This window comes from Chiroxiphia lanceolata, chromosome 30, assembly GCF_009829145.1.
Source record: "Chiroxiphia lanceolata isolate bChiLan1 chromosome 30, bChiLan1.pri, whole genome shotgun sequence".
Classification (NCBI taxonomy): domain Eukaryota; kingdom Metazoa; phylum Chordata; class Aves; order Passeriformes; family Pipridae; genus Chiroxiphia; species Chiroxiphia lanceolata.
Genome location: NC_045666.1, coordinates 124,512 through 150,110, shown reverse-complemented (window position 1 = coordinate 150,110; position 25,599 = coordinate 124,512). Strand labels below are relative to the sequence as shown.

Below are 25,599 nucleotides of genomic sequence, written 5' to 3'. Positions count from 1 at the left end.
TCCCAAGGAACAACTCCATGGATTTAACTGGGAATGGGACACTGCTCCTGCCGGCTGGGCATTGCTAAGGGTATTGCTAAGTGACCAAATCCTGGGAAAATGAGAAATCCAGGAGATGGAAACTCCCTGATTCACCCTCAGCCCTGACCCGACAGCGCAGGCATTAGAGATGGGAATAACCCATCACTGCCCACCCGAACCCAGGTGTGACCGACCCCACAGGTAGCCTGGGCGTGGGAAACTGTCTGAATCCCCCAAATCCCGGGTGTTTTAGGCTGGGGGTGGTGCCAGCCCCCGGGGGGGGGGTGTCAGTACTCACCCAGCTCGCAGCCGGGGGTGGGTTTGGTGGGCATGATGGTGCTCCTGTCGTGCTCTTCGAGGCCCGAGGGTGTCCCACTCTCCCCTGGGGGGTGCCCCCTCCCTATTTAAGGGGTGTCCCCTCCTTCCCTCCCTCGCCTCCACCCGGAGCAGAGTTCCCGAGGGAGCTCGGAGGCGCCTCAAAGGCTCCCGAAATCTCTGGCATCTCCTGATCATTAATTGACTCCCCATTAACCCTCTTTGAAGTGGCCCCGGGGCCGGGGCTGAGGAGCCTCCGGCGGCTCCACTGATCCACGAGGGCCGGACTCTGATCGGGCCTGCGCGGGCACCGCGGGTCCCTCCGGTACGTGCAGGGAGGATCGTCCCGCGGGATCGATCCGCCCTTATCGGCCCTCCCGGGGGCAGCGATAACCCCCTCCCCAGATAAACAACAGCTGAGTGAGCAGTGCCTGGGCCCGGGAGGGGAGGGCACAGGGTGGGGACAGCACGGGGGGTGCGTGACGGGAGCCACGCGCCCGGGGGGAGCACAGGGGGGCCGGGGGCCGGCTGGAGGGAGGGAAGAGCATCCCAGAAACCTCCAAGGATCCCCGGGACGTGGAGGGGCTGAAAGAGGTCTGAGAAGAGGCAACGCAGAACTTGGATTATGGGAATTCCCGGGGAGCTTTGCTGGGGGTCCCGGTCCCTTTGCTGGGGGATTTGGCCTCCCCCGTGCCCGGACAGCAGGGGAAAGGAGGGGGGGGGGCGGGAGAGGTCCCGCCACGGGCCCCTCAAAGGCCGGGAAGCGATTTAACCCCCGGTGAAGCGGGAGGAGGGTCCCGGTCCAGGCTCCAGGCCGGGGGTCCCGCTGGTGGAGGGAAGGGGGGGCCGGTCCAGGCCAGGGGTCCCGGGGCCGATACCGCGGGTGAGGGATCGGTCCGGGCTCCGGGCCGGGGGTCCCGGGGCCGGTACCGGAAGGGGGGGAGGGTGAATGGTCCAGGCCCCGCCCCCAGAGCACCGGCAGCCAATCAGCGGCCGCAGCGCCACGTGACCGCCGCCCGTGCCCGCCAAGATGGCGCTGTCCAGGGCCGCCGCCCGCGGGGTGCTCTGGCGTCTCGGCCCCGCCGCCCTCGGTCCCCGCCGCGGCCGCATAGAGCTGCTGCCCGCCCTGGGGGCGCTCAGGTGAGCGGGGAGTGCCCTCCGGGGCAGCCACGGCCCGTGGGGCACAACCTCCTCAGGGGCAGCCGCCCGCGCCGCAGCCCTGACCCCCCCCAAACACCGACCGCAGCCCCCCCAAATACCGACCGCGGGCCCCGACCCCCCCCCCGCAAAACACAGGCCGCGGGCCCCGACCCCCCCAAAAACACCGACCGCCGGCCTCGACCCTTCCCAATACCGACCACAGCCCTGACCCTCTGCCAAATACAGCCTCCATCCCTTACTACCCTGGTCCTCCCCCGTTACGCCCCCGGTACTGGCCATGGCCCCTCCCTCCCCCGCCGTTGCTCAGGACCCAGTGCCCCCTCAGTGCCCCCCGTTACTCCACAACCCCCCACTCCCCGCGGTGCTGTTCCCTGCCCCGGTGCCACCTGGTTTCCCCCTCCCCGAGGCCCCCGGGCTCTGGTTGATTCCCAGGCCCTGCTCCCCCCAGCCCTGGCCCGGGGGGGTCCCAGCTCTTCCTCACCTCTCTGGGGGGCTCCCAGCCCCCCTCACCTCTCTGGTACATCTTGAGCCCAAAGTTGACCTAGGGGCGGTGGCCCAGGTGCCAGGTGTGCAGGTCCCAGGAGCGTCCCCTCTCCTCCCGGGCCACCTCCCGGGCCCTCGTGGCTGCCGTGGCCGCCGTGGCCCGGAGGGTCAACGCCAGGTACGAGCGTTACCTGGAGAGGAGCTTCCCCAGGTTCTACGTCCTGTACAGCACCTTCACCTCAGGTGAGTCCTGAGGGGGAGCCCAAAAGTGGGTCCCAGGAGGTGGGATGTATCCTGCTGCTCCAGGTGGAACAGCGACAGCAGCTGCACCACCCCGGGATTCAGTGCTCTGTCCAACAGGAATCCAGGCGCTGTTCCTGGAGGTGAAGGAGATCGGCAGGATCAGATTCAGGATGTCCCGGCAGCGGCTGCAGGTGCAGCAGCTCCCGTACCGGGACATGGAGCGGCTGCGCCAGGTGAGCCCCCTCCCCGTGGAAAAGGGCTGGAATTCCTGGGGGATGCACCTCCTCTGCCTCAACACAGGGACTGGGAGCTGCAGCCACCGCTGGGGCCGTGAACTGCAGGGACTCGTAGGGAGTTTGGGGGGTTTGGTGTCGGATCCTGACTCTCTCCTCCGTCTGGAGGCAGTTCCGCAGGGATGCGCTCAAGGCCATTCCCATCGGGATCATCGCCATCCCACCCTTTGCCAACTTCCTGGTCATCATCCTGATGTGAGTACTGGGGTCCCTGACCCCCAGATTCCAGGGAGATGGGGTTTTCAGAACGAAGAATCTGGCCACACTCTCCCTGTCCAAACATCCAGATCCTGAGGAGCCGGGTGCTGGATTTGGTATCCCAGCTTCTGGGGCCATTGTCCCACCCAAAGAAATCATGGAATCAATTAAAATAATTTAATAAAAGAACTATCAGAGAGACCCTCCCTGGAGTGTCCTCAGCCACGGGCACCTCCATGCACAATCCCTTGGAGTGTCCCTGTCCCCACGAGCTCTTCCAGAACCAGGATAAATCCCTGCTAAATCCTGGGATTTTGCAGCTCTGCTGCCCCTCCCAGGGCTCCCAGTCCTGGTTAATGTCCTTGTCTGGGACCTCAGCTCACGGGGGACACGAGGGAAGGCTCTGTAGGGGCCAGGCTGGATCTGTGGGATCAGTGGGATAAGGCTGATGGGGTGAGGTCCTGCCCTGGGCTCCCCACAGCCCTGTGGAATAAAATGGAACGCTCCAGGCTGGGGCAGAATGAGAAAGGACCTGGGGGGGCTGGATGTGAGGCCACAGGCACCTGGCTTGTGTCAGCCACAGCGTGGGGACCCGGCCAGTGGTGGCCTTGGCAGCGCCCAGGGCTTGGCCTCTTCCACAGCCCAGACCCCACCTGCCCTGTGCCCCCTGTGCCATTCCCTCCCTCAATCCCTCTCTCCTCTCTCACCCCAGGTATTTCTTCCCACGGCAGCTCCTGATCCGCTACTTCTGGACGCCGCAGCAGCAGCTGGAATTCCTGGATGTCTATGATTCCATCCGGAGGGACTCGTACCCGGACGTGGTGCGGAGCCTGGCTCTGGCAGCGCAGTCCCTGCCCGAGCCCCGGCCCCGGGAGCTCCTGCAGCAGCTCTGCTCCCAGGTACATCCCCCTCGGTCACACCATCACCCCGTGGGGGGGTTGTCACCTGTCAGAGGTGTCATCTGCCCTCCCGGGGCTCTTGCAGGTGCAGGGCGGTGCCCGGCCCCGCCTGGCCCAGCTCTTGGCCGTGAGGAGTTTGTTCTCGGGGTCTCCACTGGTGCTGAACAGGCTCCAGGTGGATCATGTGGTGAGTCCAGCTCAGTGCAGGTGCTGCCCCCCCCAAACTGGGGGCTGTGCCCCAAAAGCAGTCCACGTGTGGATGAAAAGCTGGACAGGTGGCCCTGAAATCCCCCCGTATCCTGGGCTTGTCCCCATCCCGTGGGCAGCAGGTGAGGGGGGCTCAGGTGAGACCCCACCTGCAGTGCTGCCTCCAGCTCCCAACATCAGGAGGACATGGAGCTGCTGTGAGTGAACCCAGAGGAGGATTTTGGGAAGGAATTCCTCCCTGTGAAGGTGGGGAGGCACTGGGTGGGATTTCCCAGGGAATGCCCCATCCCTGGAAGTGTTCAAGGCCAGGCTGGATGGGCCACTCGGGCGGGTGGCAGTGCTGTGGGTCCCGCCCCTGTTTCAGGAGGGGTTGGATATCACCCAGGTGACCTTCCCCTGTGTCTTGCAGAGGGCCCTGAGCCAGGTGCTGTTCCTGACCCCCCACTTACCGGCCGTTCTCCTGCGGCATCGCCTGCTGAGCCACATCCTGGAGATCCGGCACCTGGACCGGGCCCTGCTGCGCCTGGGGCTGGGGCAGCTCTCTGAGGAGGAGCTGCGAGCGGTGAGGACCCTCAGCACCCCCATCCCGGGGCTGTGTCACCCCAGGTGTCACCTTGGGGCACAGGGGGGTCCCCTAGACCCACCCTGGGTGGGTGGCGGTTGCCCTCTCCTGGGAGCGTGTTCTCCCAGCCCATTTCCCACACTGGGATCACACCTGGAGCCACACCCGGGCCCCTCCTCGTGCCATGGCAGGATCCTGGCGTGATGCTGGTGCTCCACGTGCCCACCCCAACCATCTGTGTCTCCCCAGGCCTGTTACCTGCGTGGGCTCAACTCCACCCACCTGGGCCGGGCCGATTGCCGGGCGTGGCTGGAGCAGTGGCTCCAGCTCTCCTGTGAGCTCCAAGGTACCTGCTGGGGGCCACACACACAGCGAGCCCCCCCTGGCTTCTCTGGGCACAGGGAATGTCGCTCCTGGGGAATTCTGAGGTGAAAGGGGGACTTCGTCCCGCTCTGGGCTGCCAGGTGTGCCTGTCCCACAGAGCTCTGGTGGCAGACTCCATCCCCAGGGGAAAGAAAATGGGAATGGGAGGGAAGTGGGATGCCCCCATGCCCATCCCAGTGCTCCCAGTCTTCCCAGTTCTCATCCCGGTGCTCCCCTAATGCCCAGTGTCCCCTATGTCCACTCCTGTGCCTGCTGCAGGGCCCTGATCTACTCACTGCCCATCCCAGCACCCCCAATGTCCCCCAGTGCCCCTCCCATCCCAGTCCCAGCACTCCCAGTCTGCCCAGGGCTCTCCTGTGCCAGTCCCAGTGCCCCCAGTCTCCGACCCTGCTCCCGTGTTCTTCCAGCTTCCGAAGCTTCTCTCCTGGCCCACAGCATGGTCCTGCTGTCCCTCAACTACAGCCGGCCCTCAGAGTGATGGCCCTGTGCCCCTCACCCGGCCTGGTGCCCCTCACCTTGGCCCTGTGCCCCGACCTGGTGATCCCCAGGCTGGTGCTGCCGAGATCCGGGCGCTTTGCGGAGCCAGCGCCGGGTCCTCACTCCCCTCGGCGCCGTCGGGAGCGGCCGCTGCTGCTCCAGGGCCGAGCACGACCAGGAGACGTGGCTTCGTTATCCCAGTAATTAACTGCATCCCGCTAATTATGGGAGACAGAGGGTGGCTCCCCGGCCCGGGGACGGTTCTGTCTGATCCAGGGACTTTGTGCCGGAGGCTTTTCCCTTGTTTCTTTTCTCCACTGGACAGTCTTAAATGTAACCCCCCACCCCGAAGGGTTCAGAAACGGCCCCAAATCCCCCCTCGGAACCTCCTAAATCCCTGTAAGACCTTCCCGGGAGGATTCCGGGGGTTTGTCTGTCCGGAGCAGGCGGAGGGAGGGAGGGGTCGGGGCTGGGAACGCCCCCGAGGGGGGTGGGAAGGGCCGAGTGGGGGGTCCCCGGGCTGCCTCCTTCAAATTCAGCCTCGTTGTAGCTAATTAGACCTTTCCACCTCTGTGTTTCCCACTGGGCAGTGGCGGCTCCGGGGGCTTCAGGGGGTTAAACCTCCCCCTCCACCCCGCCCTGCATGAGGAATTCCCGAACTTCCGAGGTTTATTAAAGCCCAAAGGAATCAGCGGCTCCGGTGTCTTTTGGGAGGGGGCCTTGGTGGTGCTGTGTCCCTGTGGGAGGGGGGACACCTGGAAAATGTCCCTTTTGAAGCATTTTTGGGGTATAAAGTGGTAGGACATCCCCCCCCCCCCCCTTCTCACTGTTTTTTGGGAATTGGTGACTGCTCCCATGAGGAATTCACTGTGAGGGGATTTAACCCCCTTAAAGCCACAACTCACCGTCCAATTTAACCATTTCTTTTTCCACTTAAATACTCCCTTTAAATACAGCGTTATGCAGGGCAGGAAAGGCTGGGAAAATTAGTAATATTGTGGAGAAGCTTTGGATTCACAACATTTGGGAAACTAAAAATGAGAAAGCCAGTGGGAGCTGGGAGGGGACTGGGGACACACCCAGATTTCAGGGAGCGGGGGACTTAGAAACACAGGATCGAGCAGGACCCTGCGTTATTGTGGATTAAATCCAATAAAAGTTATATTAAAAGGCAAAGATCCCCTCAGGTTGCCCCAGGAACAGCGAAATCTGGGTAAAAGTAGAATAAATCCTGTTACTTCTTGCCTTTTGGGGAAGCACCATCTGTCCCCACACCAGGGGATCCATTGGGAGCTGTCACCACCTCTGGGACACGGGGCTGTGGGGAGCAGGGGGGCTGTGGGGATGGAAGCTACAGGAAATAGGGATTTTTGACCTTCAGGGTCTGTCACCCCTCAGCCCGTGTCACCTCTCAGTCAGTGTCACCTCTCAGTGTCACCTCTCATCCCCTGTCACCACATCCTGGGGCCCCGCCAGCCCCGGGGGGGGGGGTGACACGTTCTGCCCCGTCCCCATCCTGTCCCCGGCGGTGCCACGAGCGGGGCCGCGCAGTCCCCAGGGCGCGGTTCCCCCGGCGCGGTCCCCCCGGGGCGGGTGGCGATGCTGCCGGGGCGGCGGTGGCGCCGGGCCGGGCCGGCCGTGCCCCTGCGGGCGCTGTTCGGGTACCGGTACCGGGCGGAGGACGGGCGGGAGGTGGCGATGGCCGCGGGGGAGCGGCTGCTGCTGCTCCGCAGGGCCACCCCGGACTGGTGGCAGGTGCGGCGGCCCGGGGACCCCCCCTGGGCGCGACCCTTCTTCGTCCCCGCCACCTACGTGGCCGAGGAGGAGCCGGGTGACAGCGGGACCCGGAGCCCGCGGACCCCCGGGCAGCCCGCGGGGACGGGTGGGTGGGGCGGGGGGGGACCGAGCTGGGGTCACGGAGCTGATGGGGGAACGGGGTTGGGGGGCACTGGGAGGACGGAGCCGTGGGTTGGGCACACGGGGTTGGAGGGGCACGGGGCTGGGGGGGCACAGGGAGAAGGGAGCTGTGGGGCTGAGAGGGCACTGGGAGAACGGGGTGGGGGGCGCAGCGCTGGGGGTCCTGGGCTGGGAGTCTGGGTGCCCAAGGCTGGGGGTACACTGGGGCTGGGGGACAGCGGGGACGCGGGGATAGGAATATTGGGGGCACCAGGGAGAGGGGGACACGGGAAACCAGGGCTGGGGCCCGGGGGTGGTGGGAGTGTCTGTGCCCCCTCACCGGCAGCACAGAGGATCATTTTGTGTGGGTGGGTGCCCTCCTCTCTGCCCCCAGGCCTGGGGGGGCGGCAGTGCTGCTCGCCGGAGGACCTGTGTGCCCCCTCCGCGTCCCCCCCCCCGCGCCGTGGGCACCGGCACCGGCCAGCTGGCAGGGGGGGTCATCCCCACCCCCGCGCAGTGCCAGTCCCAGCAGGACACTGGGGTGAGTGGGGGCTGGGTTACCCCCCTGGACACCCTGTGCCCCCCAGACCTGCTCCTCTCAGAGCCCCCCTCCACAGTTTTGCCGGGGCTCCCTGTCCCTGTCCCCCCAGCCCTGCACCCCGTGTACCCCTCCCTTGTCCCCCCCTGCACTCTCCAACCTCTCTGTCGCCCCTTCCCCCCCCTCCCCCGCTCCCACTGCGGGGCAGCGGAGGAAGTTGGGGTGCGGGGGGAGGGCACCGTGCCGGGAGGGGGGGCATTGGGGGGGCACTTGGGGGCTGGGGAGACACGACAGGGCAGGGGGGCATTGGCGGGCTGGGGGGCAGGATAACAGGGACACGGGGGGGCACAGCAGGGCTGGGGGTGCGCTGTGGGCATTGCCCGTGTGCCCCCCCCAGTTCGGGTCCTGCCCCTCAACCCTTTCCCCCCCAAGGTGTCTCCCCCGGGATCCGCCACGATCTCCCGCAACCTGGAGGGGCTGCAGCGGGAGGGGCGGGGGGCCGCGCCCCCCGTGCCGACCGGGCCCCCCCTGCAGGTTTTGGGGTCCTGGGAGCGGCACTGGGACCCCGAGAGCGGCCGCTGCTTTTTTTACAGCCCCGAGAGTGGCACCAGCTCCTGGAAACCCCCACGGCTGCATCGGGACCGGGTGGGCACTGGGGGGGGGGTGGGCACGGGAGGACAGCAAGGGAGGGAGGGAGTAGGGTGCTGCCAGCCCCCCACCAGTGGGGTCTGCACCCCCAGCCCCTACATGGCCCCTCACTGACCACCTCGACCCCTCCAGCTCCCACCCTCGGTCTCTTTTAGCCCCTCCCTGCTCCCCCATCGTGCTCTCGTGCCCCCCAATGTCCCCTGTCTTGCTCTCACACCACCCGTTTTGCCCTCCCATGCCCCCCCAACTTCTTGATTCTCCCAAATTATCCTCCCCCAATATCTTCTCTCTCCAACCCGTGTGACCCCACTACTGCCCCTCCTGACCCCTCCAGTTCCCCGCCACTGACCCCCCCGACTCCCACAATGCCCCCCAGTTCCCTCTTAACCCCCCCAGTGCCCTCTCGCTGCCACCCTTGGCCCTGCACAGCCACATTGGTGCCCCAATTAGAGCCAGTGCTAACTGTGGGGGGGGGGACAGTCCTGGGGGGTCGGTCCTGGGGTCCTCCGAGGCTGATGGTGTCCTTTGTGTCCCCCCAGGGCCGACCCCTCTCTGCCGAGCCCCCCCGGACGACGGCAGGACAGAGCCCCGGAGGTGTGGGGGTGAGCTGGGGGATGGGGAGGAGGGGGGCACGCCGGGGGGGGGGCAGGGCAAGTTGGGGTAATGGGGAGCATTGGGGAGGGTGTGGGGGCTCCCTCACACTGTCCCCACCCCAGCAGGTGACCCATGACGGGAGCCTCGCTCACCACAGCCCTGAGGACTGGGGGGCCGACCTGTGAGTTACCCCAAAGTGGAGGGCTGGGAGGGGCGGAGGTGGTCGGGGAGTGCTGGGGGGGCTGGGGGGTGGGCCAGGGTCAGCCCAGACCCTGTGCCATGGGAGGTGCCCAGGGCTCGGCAGCTGCACAGGACTGAGGTTACCAAGAAGGGCAGGAGGCTCAGGGGGTCGCAGGGGGGAGAAGAGGGGTCTACCAGGCTGGGGGTGGGGGGGGGCTCTTGTGCAGGGGTTGTGCCAGGCTGGGGTCCCCACAGGGGTTCTGGGCTCCCTGGGGCTGGGGGGCTGTGCCGGGCTGGGCAGAGGGATCAGACCTGGGGTGCTGCCAGTGCCCAACAGGGTTCTGCTGGCATGGGGGGCACACCGGCCTCCTCCCGGCTGGGCAGGGTGTGGGTGTGGCCCTCACCTGCTCCCCCAGGAAGAGCTGGGGGGGCTTCTGGGTTCTGCTCCTGGCTGGGAACAGCCCTGTCTCCCATGAGGAGCCCTAGGGGCTGGTACCCCTGGGGGAGGGGGGCATAGGGGTAGGGGGCAGCAGGGGAAGGGGCTGTGGGGGAGTTTGGGGGGCTGTGGAGGGATTGGAGGGATCATGGAGGAGTTTGGGGTGCTGTGGACGGATCTGGGGAGCTGTGGAGGCACAGGAGGCAGAGCAGCCCTGACAGCCTGTGCCCCCACCAGTGCCCAGGCAGCAGCCCCCCAAGAGCAGCGTGGATTCATGGGAGGCTGCCCTGGCCTGAACCCTGACTCCACAGAGCAGCAAGAAGGTCCTCCAGGTGAGTGGGTTGGGACCCCCAGCTGGGGCCACTGGAGTGGGCCCATGGGATGGGACCCCCACAGTGGGACCCCTGGATGGATCCCTGGGCTGGGGGGATGGGGGTGCCTACACTAGGGGGTTGGGGGGCTCTCCAGAACAGCCCAGGGACTCCCTGCACATATGGGGTCCCCAAAATGTCCCTCGTGTCCTTCCTGGGGGCAGGGGGTGTGTGTACAGACCCCCTTGGGTTAGGGGCACCCCCGGAGCCCCACCCTGGAGTGCGAGGGTCCTGTGGGGGTCCCTACCCCCTCCATCTCCCCCTGCCCACAGCTCTGCCGTGGGACAGGGAACGAGTTCCTGCCGAGGATCTGGGAGTGGGGCTGGGCCTGGGGGGGGGGGCAGGGGGTCCCCTGCAGACCCCATGGGCTCCCCCAGGGGGGATGGAGCCCTGGGGGAGCTCAGGGGGATGGGGATGGGGCTCTAAGGGGGTTTGGGGGTCTGAGTGGGGAGAGCAGAGCTCACGGCCAGCATGGCCATGACTGTGACCCCCAGATGGCCCCCCAAGTGCCCCCCAGGCCCAGGAGAAGCAGCAGGCAAGGAGCTGCCTCAGGCTCTTCCAGGCCAAGGGGCCCCAGAGCTTGCAGAGAGGGGGAAGAGGGGGCTCAGCCGAGGTGGGGATCCCCCCAAACCCCTCCCACCTTCGTGTCCCCCCCAAATCTCCTTTGGTTCCCAGACTGGTGGAGGAGGAGGGACTGAGTGCTCCGTGAGCCTTGGCTGCCTGTCCCCAGTGTACCCCCTGTCCCCCCCTCGCCTTGCCCAGTGTACCTGCCCTGAGTCACCTGGTGCTCTCAGGGTCCCCACCTTGTCCCTGTCCCCTGTGTCATTGTCCTCCCGAGACCAATCCCAGAACTGCCCCCAGTCCCTGTGCACCTACTGGTCCCAGGAAGTCCCTCCAGCCCAGTGACTCTTACTCACTGGTCCCAGTGTCCTCTGCCAGTCCCAGTTTCCTTCCCTTCCTTCACACTGCCCTCCCTCCCCCCACCATTCCCTCCTGCACCCCACCAGTCCCATTTGCCCCCTGCCAGTTCTCTCCATCCCAGTTTGCCCAGTGCCTCCCATCCCTATGTGCCTCAGTAGCCCCATCCCAGTGTGCCCAGTGCCCCTGTGGGACTTTGCAGGGCCTGGGCTTGAGCAGGCACTGGGCTGAGCAAAAAAACCTCTGAATTTTGAGGGATTTTGAGGGGGTTTTGCCTTTCATTCTGGAAAATAATTTTGCTGCCTAGTGGTGCCAGAGCTATGGGACCGAGTGGCACTTCGTGGTGCCCCAAATCCCCCCACAAAGCTGCCCCAACCCCTCTCTCCACAAATCCCCGGGCTCTTTAGTGCCAGCCTTTACTTTTGGTTTCTTGCCTGCTCCCTTCCCCTTGGGGGGATTTTGGATGCCCCGCCTCACCGCGTGCCCAACAATGACAAGCCCATCCTGCCTTGCACCAACAGCGCTCTTGAAAGCACCACCAGCCCCCTCACACTCCCTGCACTGCATCGCTCACACAACCCCGGGGCTGGGCTCACTTCTGGGCCCCTCAGCGCCACAAGCACACAGAGCTGCCCTGCTCCAGCCCTGCAGCTCCTCTCACTCATCTCCCGGCTCGGCTGCAGACTCTGCCCTTGGCCTCACCCAGCCCAGCCACGACTGCCTGCGGGGACTCCACCACGCTTTGCACAAGCACCAAAAGCAGTCCCGCCACAGCCTCCGCCCGCAGGGCACACACACCAGGCCCTGCCTGGGGCTGCCACGCAGGGAGCTGCTGCTGCTGGGGGGCAGCGGGGACGGAGCCTCGGCCGTGGGGCGCAGCAGGGTCAGGGACCCAGGCAGCTCCCAGGCGGCAAGGCCTGAGCCCCGAGCCAGCAGCAGCACCGGGCCCTGCCCACGGTGCTCCCGCCCAAGGCTGGGCCCTGCAGGCAGGGGCAGAACCCCCTCCCTGGGCTGGCCTTTCTGCCCCGGCCCTGGGCCGGCCCAGCCTCTCCCTGTGCGCACTCCCCGCAGCACAGGCCGCGCCGGGGCATTTGCTGCGGGGGCCCTGCAGAGCTCCCCCGAGGGAACACCTCCTCTGGGAGGTCACGGCCTATCCTCTCCATTCCGGAATGGCCCCTGGCAACCAAAGAACCAGCGCCCCACAGCCCCACAGTGCAGCCCCACCCCTGTGCCATGGGCCTCCAGGGCTTCCCGTGACAAAGCACCCCCTCCAAACCCTTGTCAGGTATGAAATTGGCTGACAGGGCTCACGGATGCTTTTAGGAAATAGGTACAAGTTTTTCTTGAATACTGGGGGGTCATTTTTTTAATTATTACTGTTTAGAGTTATCCATTTGAGGGTAGGATGTCCTATAGGCCAGTGTTTTGTTCCATTTTGAGTGAGAAATATTTTTCAAAGAAATGGGATGGAGTTGAAGTTGTGTGTGTTGGCAAGAAGGGATTTCAGTTCAGAGAAATCAATCCAACGGAAGAGTCAGAAGATCTCTCAGTTCTGTAGGATGTGAGTGTGACACCAGTGGTGTGGAATAAGAGGTGGAGATTGTGTTGGGTGTGGCTGAGCTGGAGTTCCTCTTCCCACAGCCTCCTCCCAGTGCTGGGCTCTGCAGGGGGAGCTGGCAAGGGGTAGAGAACATGCCCCTGTTTTGGCTCCTGCTGGGCAGGGCTGGCACAGCATCAGTGCTATCTCCCAACATTCCCCCATCCAGGGGCTGGGGGTGGGCACAGCCAGGCCGGCTGAGCCCAATGAGCCCAAGGGATATTCCAGCCCCTGTGCCCATGCCAGCTCAGATAGAAAAGCTGAGGGAAGGAGGAGAAAAGGGGGCAGTGGTTATTCCCAGAGTTTGCCTTCCGGGAAGTGCCGCACCATGCTGAGGGGAAGGACAAAATAAACCTTTTTTTTTTTTTTGGCGGTGAGGGGGGAAGATGTTTTTAGGGCTCCCTGAGTCCCTTGGGGAGAGTGACAGGAATGTTCCGTTGGTGCCTTTCCAGACTGGCTCCCTCTGAGCTGCCCCTGCAGGGGGAGGGGTTCCCGACCCCACTGCTCTGAAAACCTTCCAAGGCCTTTGCAGAACCACTGCTTGGGGTTGAATTGTGTTTTCTGCTCCTTGCAGGCTCAGCTGACCACAAACAGGCCTTTTTTGTGTCCACCAAACCTGTAAATCGTTGCCCTTTAAAGTAACAAGTCAACATTGGCTGATTGCGAGAGATTTGTTGTGCCCACATAATATGTGGTACGTTTGTACTGCCAAAACCTCCAGTGCGACATCTCTCTCACCTCAGACCTTGTGCAGTGAAATAAACCTTTTCTCCTGCTTTAATGTGACAAGAAGGATGAGGTGTCCAAGCCATGACGTGAATCTCCCAAGTATTATCAGCGTCAACGATTCCAGGGAGCACAAAAAGTCCTGAATGAGTTGTGGATGAGCACCCTAACAAAAATGCGCTGTAACCGTTCCCTGGTGGTCCCCAAACCCCCGTGGGGAGTAACTGCAAAGCTGTATCAGTTAACAAGACTGACCGGGAGATTACCAGGTCCACTCCAGCACTCCCTGCGGTGGCTGGCAGAGAGCAGGGACGCGGGGCCGGAGGAGGCAGCAGTGGAAGTGGATATGCAGGGACACGGGGCCGGAGGAGGTGGCGGTGGAAGTGGACGTGCAGGGCGGCGGGGCCGGAGGAGGCAGCAGTGGAAGTGGATGTGCAGGGCGGTGGGGCCGGAGGAGGCAGCAGTGGATGTGCAGGGACGCGGGGCTGGAGGAGGCAGCAGTGGAAGTGGATGTGCAGGGCCGGGCTGAGCGCTGGATTTGCGGGCACGGCAGAAGCGGTGGCACAGGGTGAGGGGTTTAGCAGGGCTGTTCCCGAGGCACCTTGTGGTGAGTCATTGTCAGCAGGAGGCGGATATAAATCTGCTCTTTTTCAGAATTGACCCAGGGTGGGTTGAGAGGATCACTGGGGTTTGAGTCTCAGGTTGTGAGCAGGAATTGTTTCTCTTTAGAATCATTCTCTGCGAGGGGTGCACCCACCAAAGAAAGTAAATCAGTTCCATTTGTAGCTTACAGGTGGCTTAATGCCGAAAACACCTGTTGCCATGTTGACAATAAATTTAAAGCTTTTTCATCTGGCTTCTGCCCCAGCTCTTCCCCAATTCGCTTCCATACGGCAACATTCACGTTTCCCTCTAGAGGAAACCAGGAGCAATTGTCACGTACCCAAACTAGCAGCATTACCAACAACAACTGGCAGACATTACTGCCGTATATCTTTAATATCTTTGTGAGTATCTCCACCTGAGTTTTTTGTTCCCGTGTTAGTGATTCCCATGGTTCCCAGCTGCTCACCTGCTGTCCTGCAGCGGAGATGGGTGCACACAGTCAAATCCTGTCCCGGGTCACTGTCCTGGTTCAGCTGGGCTATGCCACTGGAATTCTGGCTATATTTTCTGGATTAATTTTGCATGCTCCACTTGGATGACATTTGTGGCATACTGGGGCATGGACCCCAAGGAGTGTGGTATAATGGAATAATTTATTGCAGTTCCTTCACAGTTTATATACCATGTTACATCAGCAGTAAATTCCTCTTGGTAATTTTTCTCTGTATCTGCTTTTTAGTTAAGCATTCACTGTCCATGAGAAACATAGTCCCAAGCAATTTCCCACACACAGGGATATGTCTCACCACATCCGCATTTATCTTGCCAAGTTCCCCTTCTGAGTTTCTCCCAGGGTCATAGAATCTTGGTTCCCTACAGGTTTTCACAGCAGTGGGGTCGGGAACCCCTCTCCCTGCAGGGTCAGCTCAGTCCAGTGTAGTGGGTTGGCTCTGGCTGGAGGCCAGGTACCCACTAAAGCTGCTCTCTCAGTCCCCTCTGCAACTGGACAGAGGAGGGAAAATATAATGAAGGGTTGATGAGTTGAGATAAGGACTGGGCGAGATCATTCACTGATCATCATCATGGGCAAAACAGACTCAAAGTGGGGATATTAAATAAATATATTATCAACAGAATCAGAACAGGAGAATGAGAAGTAAAATAAATTTCAAAACCACCTTTCCCCACCCCTCCTTCCTTCCAAGTTCTCCCTCCTCCCCACCCACTGCTGCAGGGGGACAGGGAATGGGGGTTACGGTCAGTTGCTCTTCCTGTTGCTGCTCAGGGAGAGGAGTTGGAGTCCTTCCCCTGATCCCGTGGGGTCCCTCCCACGGGAGAGAGTTCTTCACCAACTTCTCCAATGTGAGACCATCCCACGGGCAACAGTTCTTCCCAAACTGCTGCAACGTGGGTCATTTTTCCATGGGGTCAGTCCTTCAGGCTCAGGCTGCTCCAGCGTGGGTCCCCCACAGGGCCACAGGTCCTACCAGGAAAACCGACTCCAGCGTGGGCTCCTCTCCCCACGGGTCAGCAGGTCCCTGCCGGGACCCTGCTCCAGCAGGGGCCTCCCACGGGGTCCCTGCCTCCTTCGGGCACCCCCTGCTCCGGTGGGGGTGGATCTCTGCACTCCCGGGGTGCCCTGTGGGCTGCAGGGGCACAGCTCCTGCCCATGGTCTCCTCCTCCTCCCGCGCTGCCCTCAGTGTCTCCAGAGCTGGCCACATGTCCTCACTCTGCTCTTCTCGAGCTACAATTTCATCTGCCCAATCACTTTTTTTTCTCCTTCTTAAATATGTTATCACAGAGACATTTCTGTCACTCCTGATGGGCTCGACCTTGGTGAGTCCATCCTGGAGCTGCTGGAATTGGCTCTGCTGGACATGGGGGAAGCTTCTGGAAGCTTCTCAAAGAAGCCACTCCTGTAGCCCCCTGCTACCAAAACCTGGCCATGCAAACCCATATACATAGATGTATATTAATATATGTATGTAATTCATTTATTATTCAATATCTAATATCTATTTATATTCTTATGTAATGATATGAATATATAATATATAAATGCTATATATCACTCTCTATATAATATAAATATTATATAAAAATCTATTAAAACTTATAAATATCTGTAAAAATATATTAAAATAAATAAAATAGATAAATATATTTATATTCAATAATATTTTAATATATTTTATGTGCAATATAATAATTTTATGATAAATTATACTTTATATATTTCTATTTATGTAAATGTATTTTCTATTTATATTATATAATACTTTATTTTTTATTTTATAATATTTTATCCTTAGAAATATTTATATATCTATTTTATAAATTTATATGTAAAGTGTAAATAACAACTCAGAAGCCATGTATTGGTTTGATAATAAATTAATTATAGAGGAAATTTTTCAGTTCAGTCTTGATTTTTCAGCAGGTCTTTTCCTTTGGGGAATTTCTAAAATATTCTAAAATTGAAAAAACTCTGTTAAAATAAATATTTTTTCTGATCCTTTGACCAGTATAATTTAATATTTATTGATTTCATATGGAATAATTAACTTCTTCATCTTTTTTTTCAATAAGATCGAAGAAGGAGGAGGTGGGAGGTAAATGCTCCCTGAAATTTAATCTTAAAAAGTTTTAATGAATTAATTTTTAAAAAATTAATTTTAAAAAATATTTTAAAAAATTATTTACCTTTATTGAAGAAAAAGGAATTAAAATTGTAAAGGAAACGTAATTAAAGTTTTAAAATTAATTTTAAATTCAAGTTTTTAAATTCTACAGAGAATGCAGATGGGAAAACTGGCATTCTCGTTTATTTCACCCTCATTTTGTAGGACTTTTTTTGGGAAAACCAAAGAATTCTCCAGGAAAAAAATGGATTTTGGGGTTCTGCCCCCTCCCTCCACCAGACACAGCAGGACCCTGGTGAGTTGCCGGCCCCACTCGCCCTCGGTGCCCATCTGGTGCCCCCTCACTGTGCCCGGTGCCAGTGCGGAATTCCTGGAGCAGTTGGATGGCAAACGGCACCCGGGGGGGGTTTGGACTGCTCCCAGCCCCCTGGTCCCCCTCACCTCTCTGGGGACACCCCCCTCCCCCAGGAAATTTGAGGTCTCCCCAGATCCCTGTCTCCCTCCCTTCAGGTAATTTGGGGTGTCCCCAAATCTTTTCTCTCCCCACTTAAAATTTGGGGCATTCTCAAATCCTTGTGTTCCTCCCAAGCTCCCTGGGTCCCCTCAGATCTCTGGGACACCCCTCCCAACATTCCAGGACTCCCAATCCCTCTCCACCCTCCAGTTCTGAACGGTCCCAGGGACCCCCCATCCCAGATTCCACAGAATTTTTTAAGAAAACAGGAAATTCAGTCAGAAAATGCCATGTTTTTGCACAGTTTTGCCATGTGGTTTCAGAAAGGGATAAAGGTCATGCCACAAAAAGCAAAAATATGGGAAAATCCACCAAATCCAAGCATTGCTCTGCATTCCAAGTTGCTGCTATTGCATTTTGTGGGATTATTTAGGGGAAAAACACCAGGAAAAATCTTTGGGGAGGAATTTTGGGATCCAACCCAAAGTCCAGCATAGGTCCCTCCCTATGCTGGACACGGTGGGACCCTGGCAAGTTCCCGGCACTGCTCAATCCTGGCACTGACCCCAGTGACCACCCGGGTCTGTGCCCAGCCAGTGACCCCCACGGTGTGCTGGACTCCATCACGGAATTCCCGGCGGAGTTGGGCAGTGAACATCACCTGGAGGTCAAGCCGGCGTCCCCGGAGCACAGCGGTGCATTCCGAACGCGTCGGCACCTCCTCCCGCACCTCGTGGGGCCCGTGGGACACGAACTTAGTGATGCTGGCCCCGCCCACCCACGGCAGGGAGGTGACATTGGCCACGGCCCAACCCGGCCCGGTGAGGACCAACGGGGCCGCCCGGAGCGTCCCGCGCACGGTGGCCAGCGCGGGGTGATCTGAGCGCCATGTGTGCTCCGTCTCCGTGGCCTCTTCCAAGAAGGTGGACCCTGGGGCTGCCCCACAGCCTTCGTTCTGCGCCGGAGCCTCAGCCAAGACCACGTCCTCAGAATGTTCCAGTGCCGTGCTCAGGTTGTAGGCGACGTCCACGATGGAGATGTCGGACGGGCCCGTCTTGACCACCAAGACTTGATACCACTTGTACCAAACCTCCTCCCCCCCCAGTGCCACGAAAAGCACCCGGTGCTCCTTGGAGACCTTTCCCAGCCCGTCCCGGCTCCGCCCCATGAAGACATCGACTGATGGGCAACTCTCCACAGCATTTTCTGGGACGGTGCCAAAGGAATCATCCACCCAATCCAAGGCCTCAAAGCTGCCAGCGTTGACCAAGATGTTGAAGTTGGAGGTGTGCTTCTCCTGTCCCCTGTTTGGGAAGTAGCAATAGGGACCCCTGACGGGATCGTAGGAGCCGGAATTGCAGCTGAGCTCCATCGTGGAACAGATGAATTCCAGGCGCCTGGTATGGCAGTTCCAGCTGGAGACAGCGTCGGGGGGAAGACGGCCTTGGAAGGGTTCCCACTTGAGGTGGGAAGGGGGCCCTGGTCTCGCTTTCGGATGGGAGTGTCTGAGGAGGTAATGGGGGGGTTGAAAAAAGGGGAGGAGTTTTTGGGAAAGGAGGGAATTCTGTCCCAGACTGGAGGTTGGGAGAGGCCAGAGGGATGTTCTGGAAGAGGTGGGTGGGGTTGGGTTGGAATTGGGGTCAAGGGTCAGTGACTGGGCTACTGGGAGGGGACAGGGGACACTGGGAGAGGATTGGGGGGCACTGGGATAGACTGGGAGAGGGAGGAACTGGGTCACTGGGAGAGGAACTGGGATCACTGGGAAGGGATTGGTGGGCACTGTGAGGGACTGGAATATACTGTGAGGGAACTGGGATGTACTGAGCAGGGAACTGGGATCACTGGGAGTGAATTGGGAGGGGCTGGGCATGAAATGGGATTTATTGGAAGGGGAACTGGGGTCACTGGGAGAGGACTGGGGGGCACTGGGATAGACAGGGTTGGGACTGGGATATGCTGGGAGGGAACTGGGATATAATGGGAGGGGATTGGGGGAACTGGAAGGCATTGGGACATACTGGGAGGGAGGGAACTGGGAGGGCCTGGAAGGGACTGGGAGGGACCAAGACTCACTGAGGGTATCCAGGAGCCTACTTCCTGGCACTTCCACCGCTGGAATTCCCAGAATTCCCAGAATTCCAAGGTCAAGCAAGAGGAGGAAGATCTGGGGGGGGAACCATGGGAGGCGTCACCTACTCCCATCCCAATTACCACATCCTAAATTCCTCTTTTCCCACTGACTTTTTAGGCTGAAATCCCCCAAATTCCTTGATTTTGGATTTAATTCAATTAATTTCATTTAATTTTGAATTTTTTAAGAATTAAAATTTTCTGGCTCTGGGAAAAAAATCCCTTTTTTTGCCCCAAAATACTTCAAAATTCCCAAAAGATCCCCAAATCCTGAGCCCAGCCATACCTGGAGCAGTGGCATCATGGATCCACTGGAGTCTGTGGGAAAATCTGAAATTTAAAAAAAAACACATGAATTTTAGCAACCCTGAGGCCATGACCCCTCGAAATCCACATTTTGGGGTCCCCATTCCCAAGTTTCACATTTTGGGGTCTCCCCATCCAAATTTTGGGATCCATCCCTCAAAAATTTGGGATCCCCCCTTCCAAAAACCCCCATTTTGGGGCTCCCCATCTCTAAATGTTGGGATCTCCCTTCCCAAAATCCAAATCTTAGGGTTTCTGTTTCCCAAATTCCATATTTTAGGGTTCCTCAAATCCCAGGTCCATATTTTGGTGTTCCCCCTTTTCAAACTCCACATTTTGGGGTTCCCTCCCTCCAAATTTTGTATTCCCTACCCAAATCCAAATTTTGGGGTTGCCAGACTCCATATTTTGTGGTCCCCCCTCAAACTCCAAATTTTGGGGTCTCCAATTCCCAAATTCCATGTTTTGGGTTCCCCTGTTCTCAAACACCAAAATGTGAGGTTCTTTTGTTACCAAAATGCGAGGTTCTTTTGTTCCCAAAATGCACATTTTTGGGGTCTCTCTCTCTAAATTTTGGGATCCCCCTTCCCAGAATTGACATTTTGGGATTCTCTACTTCCCAAATACACATTTTGGAGTTCCTCAGCTCTGAATTTTGGGATCCCCCTCCCAGACTCCTCATTTTTAGGTTGCTGAATTCCCAGATCCACGTTTTGGGCTCCCCGCTCCCCCGCTCCAAATTTCGGGGTCTCACTTCCCAAAATCAACATTTTGGGTCTCCCCAGCTCCATATTATGGGGTCCCTCCTTACCTCTGATCCGGTTTCCACGTAAGTCCCTTTTTTCTGGTTGTTTTCAGTCCTTCCGAGCTGTTTTCTGTGATATTTGAGCCCTGAAAAGTCCCCCCAAAACCAGGAAAAACGTCGCAAAATGTAAAAAATAAAAAAGGAAGTGGGATTTTGTGGGTGATTTTTCTGCATTTTGGGGACTTTTCACTTCACTTTTCAGGGGTTGTTTTTAAATTTGAGTCCCAGAATTGTCCTGGAGCCCCAAAACACAGCTTGAAAATAGGAGTTTTTGAGGAAAATGTCTGGAATTCCTGTTTTTCCCTTTGGTGAATTAAAAAAATAACATTTTTTTGGAATAATCTTTGTTTTCTTCTCAAAAGTGGTAAATTCTCTGGGGCCCCAAAATCAGCTCAAAGACCACAAGATCAGCCAAAGACCCAAAAAGTGACCCCAAAGACCCAAAAAGTGACCCCAAAGACCCCAAACCTCAGCCCAATGATCTCAAAAATGAGGCAAAAATGAGGCAAAAGACCCCCAAAACCAGGTCAAAGACCTGGAAAATGAGCTAAAAGACCCGAAAAATAGTCCCAAACACCCCAAGAGTGAGCCCAAAGTCCCCCAAATCAGCCTAGAGACCCTCTAAATGAGCCAAACACCCCCCCAATCTGTTCAAAGACCTCCAAATGATCCAAAATACCCATCTAATCAGCCCCAAACCCCCAAAAATCAGCCCAAAGAACCCCAAATCAGTCTAAAGTCCCCAAAATGGGCCAAAAGATGCCCAAAAATTCATCCAAACACCCCAAAATTGAGCCAAAACACCCACAAATGAGCCCAAAGACCCCAAAAATCAGCCTAAATCACCCAAGAAATGGGCCCAAAAACCCCCAAAATCAGCCCAAGGACCATGAAATGAGGCCAAAGACCCCCCAAATCACTGAAACATACAAATGTGAGCCAAAAGACCCCAAAATCACCTGGGGTCACCTGCCTGCACCTGCGGTGGGTCTGTTTGTGTGGGCACGGATCTGTCTGGAGTGGGAAGGTACCAGATCTGGGCAGGATCTGCTCCGGTGGCCTCTCCGCTCGCCAAGCCAGGACCTGCGAGAGGGGGGCTTTGGAGGGGGCAAAAGTGAGGAAAATATGGAAAAACGTAGAAATAAAGAGAAGGAAAAGCCTGAGGGGAGGGCAAGGGGGGAACAGCCCTGGAGCCCCCCTGAGCCCCAGGATCCTCCTCGGGTGCCCCCCCAGGGCACAAGTACCCCTGGGAGGCTGCACCAGACCCTGGTCAGCCCAAAATCTGAGGCCACCAGTGTAGGAGCCGTGACCCCTGTGCCCACTCAGCCGTTCCCCATCCCTAGGACCCCCATTCCCATGGTAACCCCATTCCCTAGGTCCCTCTCCCTGGCACCTGCATCCCAGGACTCCCATTCCCTGGGACCTCCATTCCCTGGGACTCCAATCCCCTTAATCACATCTCCTGGGCCCTCCATTCCCCCAGAACCACCAATCCAACAGGGCTGCCCACTCTGCCCTCCCATGGTTACAACTCAGGACTTTTCACTGTATTTGCCCACAGAACTTTCCAGCTCTGCCCCCTTCCTTCCCATTGGTTGATGAATTCCAGTGTCATTACACAATCACTACAAATAGTCCCCAAAACCACCCAGATTTGGTACAACCTTAAAATTAATAATTCCAGGATGTCCCTGTGACATCCATGTGTGGAGGGACACACCTGGCACAGGTGCCTGGGGGTGCTGGAGCCCAGCCAACGTGGGCAAGATCCCAGTGGCAGCTTCAGGTGGTGTCCTGGAGGGCAGGAAGCAACTGGAATGGGCAAAATTAAGTGGGAAAGGGCAAGAATGGGTGGGAATGTGGGGAATGGGGATGATCCTTGACCTCTCAAAGGACTCAGGGCCCTCACTGGGGCCCTGGGGCCAGGGGGGAAACAGGTCTGACTGGGGGAGACTGGGTGTGCAGGGAGCCCAGTGGGCCTTTATACAACTTTATCCACAGGATTAAGGATGGCAAAGCAAATACATTTATATAAATATATAGGATTTATTCTGATAATGATTAGACAGAAGACCTTAATTAGAATTATTTACTACACCGTGTAGGAGCTACAACTATTAGTAGAGTATAGAGCACTAGGAAGCAATATTGAAGCAATTATAGTAAAGCTGGCAAAATCAAGTAGAGCTTGATGTGACTCACCCAGACCAACAATTGTGGGTAAAGGAGTGATCTTGAGGGGCGTCCCCACTCCGAGAAGGGATAATTTAGAAGATCCTTCCATTAAATTTGGGCTTTTATAGTATTGTTACAATCTGTTTAAATGTTGCAGAAAGAACTTCAGATTCGAATATTCCCTTGAACAAAATTAAAACTCACACAAGTTATCCGTTGATACCAAAACTGATTTTATTAATTGCTAAGAGATGCAAAGAGAAAGAGGAAAAAAATAAGAAAAGGTTGGAAAATGCTAAGATTACTTCTAGAAGCAGAGAAAAGATACCACCAAAACTACCTTTCTGCCAAGCTGGGGGGGGGGAGAAGCAGTTTCTGCCCTTTTTTTTCTCTGTCTCTGCTACTTTTCAATGTTATCTCTTTAGCTGGGGGGGTGTTAGCAGTTTTAGTTCTCTGGAATGCAGCCAGGATGTGTGGTTTCCCTGCTCATGCTGAGCCATGTCCCAGGCCGTGCAGGGTCCTGGTTCAGCCGCCCACCTTTCAGCCCCCAGAAATATGGTCAGCGTGGAAGGATAAGATACAACTCACGCAGGTGGCACGGTGGGTCTCAGTCCTCTCCACGCCGGCACAGTTCCAGTCTCCAGTGGCAGCACCTGCTGGCAGCACCCGCTGGCGGAGGAAAGGTGAGGGGGAGGTGGGGAGAGACTCTCAGCTTCAATGACCAGTTCTCTCTCCCTCTCCTCTCTCCTTGATTTTCCAAAATTTTCCCTCAACTTTTATAGTGTTCAAAGGAGTCTGTACGTAGTTTCTTGGCACATAGCCCTGTTCAGATGTCTGAGGAGATATGATAACCATAACAATTAGCAGGATCTTTTGGCAGGAAAGCTCCGGCAGGAAGCTCTGGTGAGACTTCTGGCAGAAAGCTGACAGAGAATTTTTGGTAGGAAGTTTTGACAGGCGAAGAAACAGTGGCAAAACATTATTTCTGGCATTTCTATATTATCTGTGTGTTACAAGTATAAAGTGCAAGTCTGGTCAGTCAGGTGTGTCCAGGTTGTGCCAGCTCAGCAGCTTTGGAGAAGTTCTCAGTGGTGTCACTTGTTTCTTCCTTTATCTGGTGATTTTCCCAGCTCTGCCACATCTTTCATTCTCAAATTTTGGGATCAATGAGTTCTAGTTGGTTCCAGCATCAACTCGAACCTCAAGAGGCAGCAGGACCCCACTTCTCCATTCCCAAGTGAGGGCTTTGCAAATAGTGCATTGTTTGAGTTGTTTTTCCCCATTCCAAGCTACAGGTTCCCTGGGATGCCACATTGGATAAACCAGTTACACCAGTTCCGTTGGAGAATAAAACCAGTTAAAGCAGTTATATTGGAGAATACAATAGTTACACCAGTTCCAATAGAGAATTAAACCCAGATACAACAGGGCTTTATGGAAACAAAGGTACTCTGGGACCTTTCAGAACCCCATGGAATCAAGGCCTCATTTTGACACTGAGGGGCCTAATGGAATACAGGGGTCCATTGTGACACTGTAGAATGTCATGGGGTCATTTTGACATTGTGGAACCTCATGGAATCAAGGGACCATTTGACACTGAGGAACTGATGGAATCAGGGGACCATTGTGACACTGCAGGGCCTCATGGAACCAAAGGAACAGGGAGACTGTGGAATCTCATGGAACCAAGGGGCCACTGTGACATGCAGGGCCTCGTGGAACCAAAGCAATCCTGAGACATTTTGGAACCTCATGAAATCAATGGGCCATTCAAAGAATCACAGAATGTGCCGAGTTGGAAGGGACCCACAAGGATCATTGAGTCCAACTCTTAACCCTGTACAGGACCATCCCCAAGAGTCACAGCGTGTGCCTTAGAGTATCATACAGATACTTCTTGAGCTTTGTCAGCCTTGGTGCTGTGACCACTGCCCTGGGGAGCCTGTTCAGTGCCCAACCAGCCTCTGGGGGAAGAACCTTTTTCTAATATCCAACCTAACCCTGCCCTGACACAACTCCAGGCCATTCTCTGGGGTGCTGTCCCTGGTCCTCACAGAGCAGAACTCAGGACCTGCCCCTCCTCTGCCCCTCTCAAGGAAACTGGAACTGCAGTGAGGTCTCCCCTCAGTCTCCTCTGCTCCAGCTGAACACACCAAGTGCCCTCAGTGTCCTCACATGGCTTCAAATCAAGGCCCTTCCTCATCTTCGTTACGCTCCTTTGGACACTCTCTAATGGCTCAATCTCTCCCTTCCATTGTGTCCCCCCCGAGTGCCCCACTCTTGAGGTGAGGCCGCCCCAGGGCAGAGCAGAGCGGGACAATCCCCTCCCTGGTCCGGCCATGCTGGGCCTGATACCCCCAGGACAGGGTTGTCCCTCCTGGTTGCCAGGGCACTGCTGACTTAGAGACTGAAATGATTTAAGATTTATGCATTCTAGGAGACTCTTGCAAGATTTTGACCTTTGCATTGTACCTCTGATGAGCAGTTGGGCCTGTCCCTCCCTCCAGTGAAGAGCCAAGTTTGCAGGCTTTTGACTGTTGTATTATACCTCTGATGGGCAATTGGGCCCATCCCTCCCTCCAGTGCTGAAGGTGTCAAGCCCTGCCTGAAAAAGTAGGACCTCTGATGGTCCATAAAAGCCCATCCCCTCCTCTGCCAATCTTAAAAAGGCAGGAACCAGGCCAGACACAGAAACTCTGCAGGTCCAGGGGAGAGTTTGGAGGTTGGAGGCATGGCCCGTGACACTGACCATGGATAGAATAACTCATAACTTCTTGGTGTGTGGGGGGTTCCCTCCTTCACCCTCAGCAGATCAAGGCCACCCTTCAACTGACAAACATGGAAGCGGCAACTCCCAGGTGTCATCGCTGGACCCCGTGGGCGGTGACTATATACGTTTTGTCCACTCTCAGCTTTTCTTTTTCATTACTCTCCCTTACTCTTATCCTGTCTTTCTCTCCCCTATGTATTTTCTCCCCCCACAAAGGTTATCTCTATGCCACCTTGTTATATGACAACACCCAAACTGCTAGCATGCCTGTTGATACAGAATTGTTAAAATAAACCTTACCAATATATGTTTTCAGACACCGATTATTCAGTGTCGTTTCACTCTAATCCACCCCAAGGGAATTATTGATAAGAACCTGGGTTACCCTCCTCCCCTTTTTCTGGGGTGGGTCGTAACACTGACTCATGGCCAAGTGGCCACCATCCAGGACCCCCAGGGCCCTTTTCTGGCACTGCTTTCCAGCCTCTCATTCCCAGTCTGTCCGTACATCCAGGATTGCCCCATCCCAGGGGCAGAATCCAGCACTTCTCCTTGTTGAA

General features: G+C 57.2%; 3 protein-coding genes across 5 annotated transcripts; 2 read left to right on the top strand and 1 right to left on the bottom strand.

Annotated features, from left to right (window-relative positions):
• Nucleotides 1-1,366: 1,366 nt before the first annotated feature.
• LETMD1 (LETM1 domain containing 1) lies at nt 1,367-6,469 on the top strand. Its single transcript, XM_032713368.1, has 9 exons — nt 1,367-1,476; nt 2,057-2,223; nt 2,341-2,456; nt 2,629-2,711; nt 3,427-3,613; nt 3,699-3,800; nt 4,230-4,382; nt 4,632-4,728; nt 5,174-6,469. Exons 1-9 carry the CDS (start codon nt 1,367-1,369, stop codon nt 5,242-5,244), a joined length of 1,086 nt encoding a protein of 361 aa, XP_032569259.1. The 3' UTR covers nt 5,245-6,469.
• Nucleotides 6,470-6,842: 373 nt separating this feature from the next.
• LOC116799905 (rho GTPase-activating protein 9-like) lies at nt 6,843-13,462 on the top strand. Its single transcript, XM_032713367.1, has 6 exons — nt 6,843-7,115; nt 7,534-7,680; nt 8,865-8,927; nt 9,042-9,100; nt 9,773-9,867; nt 12,996-13,462. Exons 1-6 carry the CDS (start codon nt 6,843-6,845, stop codon nt 13,061-13,063), a joined length of 705 nt encoding a protein of 234 aa, XP_032569258.1. The 3' UTR covers nt 13,064-13,462.
• Nucleotides 13,463-17,123: 3,661 nt separating this feature from the next.
• LOC116799957 (natterin-3-like) lies at nt 17,124-22,310 on the bottom strand. Of its 3 annotated transcripts, none has more exons than XM_032713427.1 (6): nt 22,294-22,310; nt 21,051-21,174; nt 20,098-20,177; nt 19,267-19,310; nt 18,924-19,014; nt 17,124-18,355 (listed from the first exon to the last, which is right to left on the bottom strand). In XM_032713427.1, the coding sequence occupies exon 6, from the start codon at nt 18,220-18,222 to the stop codon at nt 17,356-17,358; it is 867 nt and encodes a 288-aa protein (XP_032569318.1). In that variant the 5' UTR covers nt 18,223-18,355; nt 18,924-19,014; nt 19,267-19,310; nt 20,098-20,177; nt 21,051-21,174; nt 22,294-22,310; the 3' UTR covers nt 17,124-17,355. The 3 variants fall into 3 exon arrangements, with proteins under 3 accessions (XP_032569318.1, XP_032569319.1, XP_032569320.1); XM_032713428.1 differs by lacking the exon at nt 22,294-22,310 and adding an exon at nt 21,485-21,720; XM_032713429.1 differs by lacking the exon at nt 22,294-22,310 and adding an exon at nt 21,515-21,720.
• Nucleotides 22,311-25,599: the final 3,289 nt, after the last annotated feature.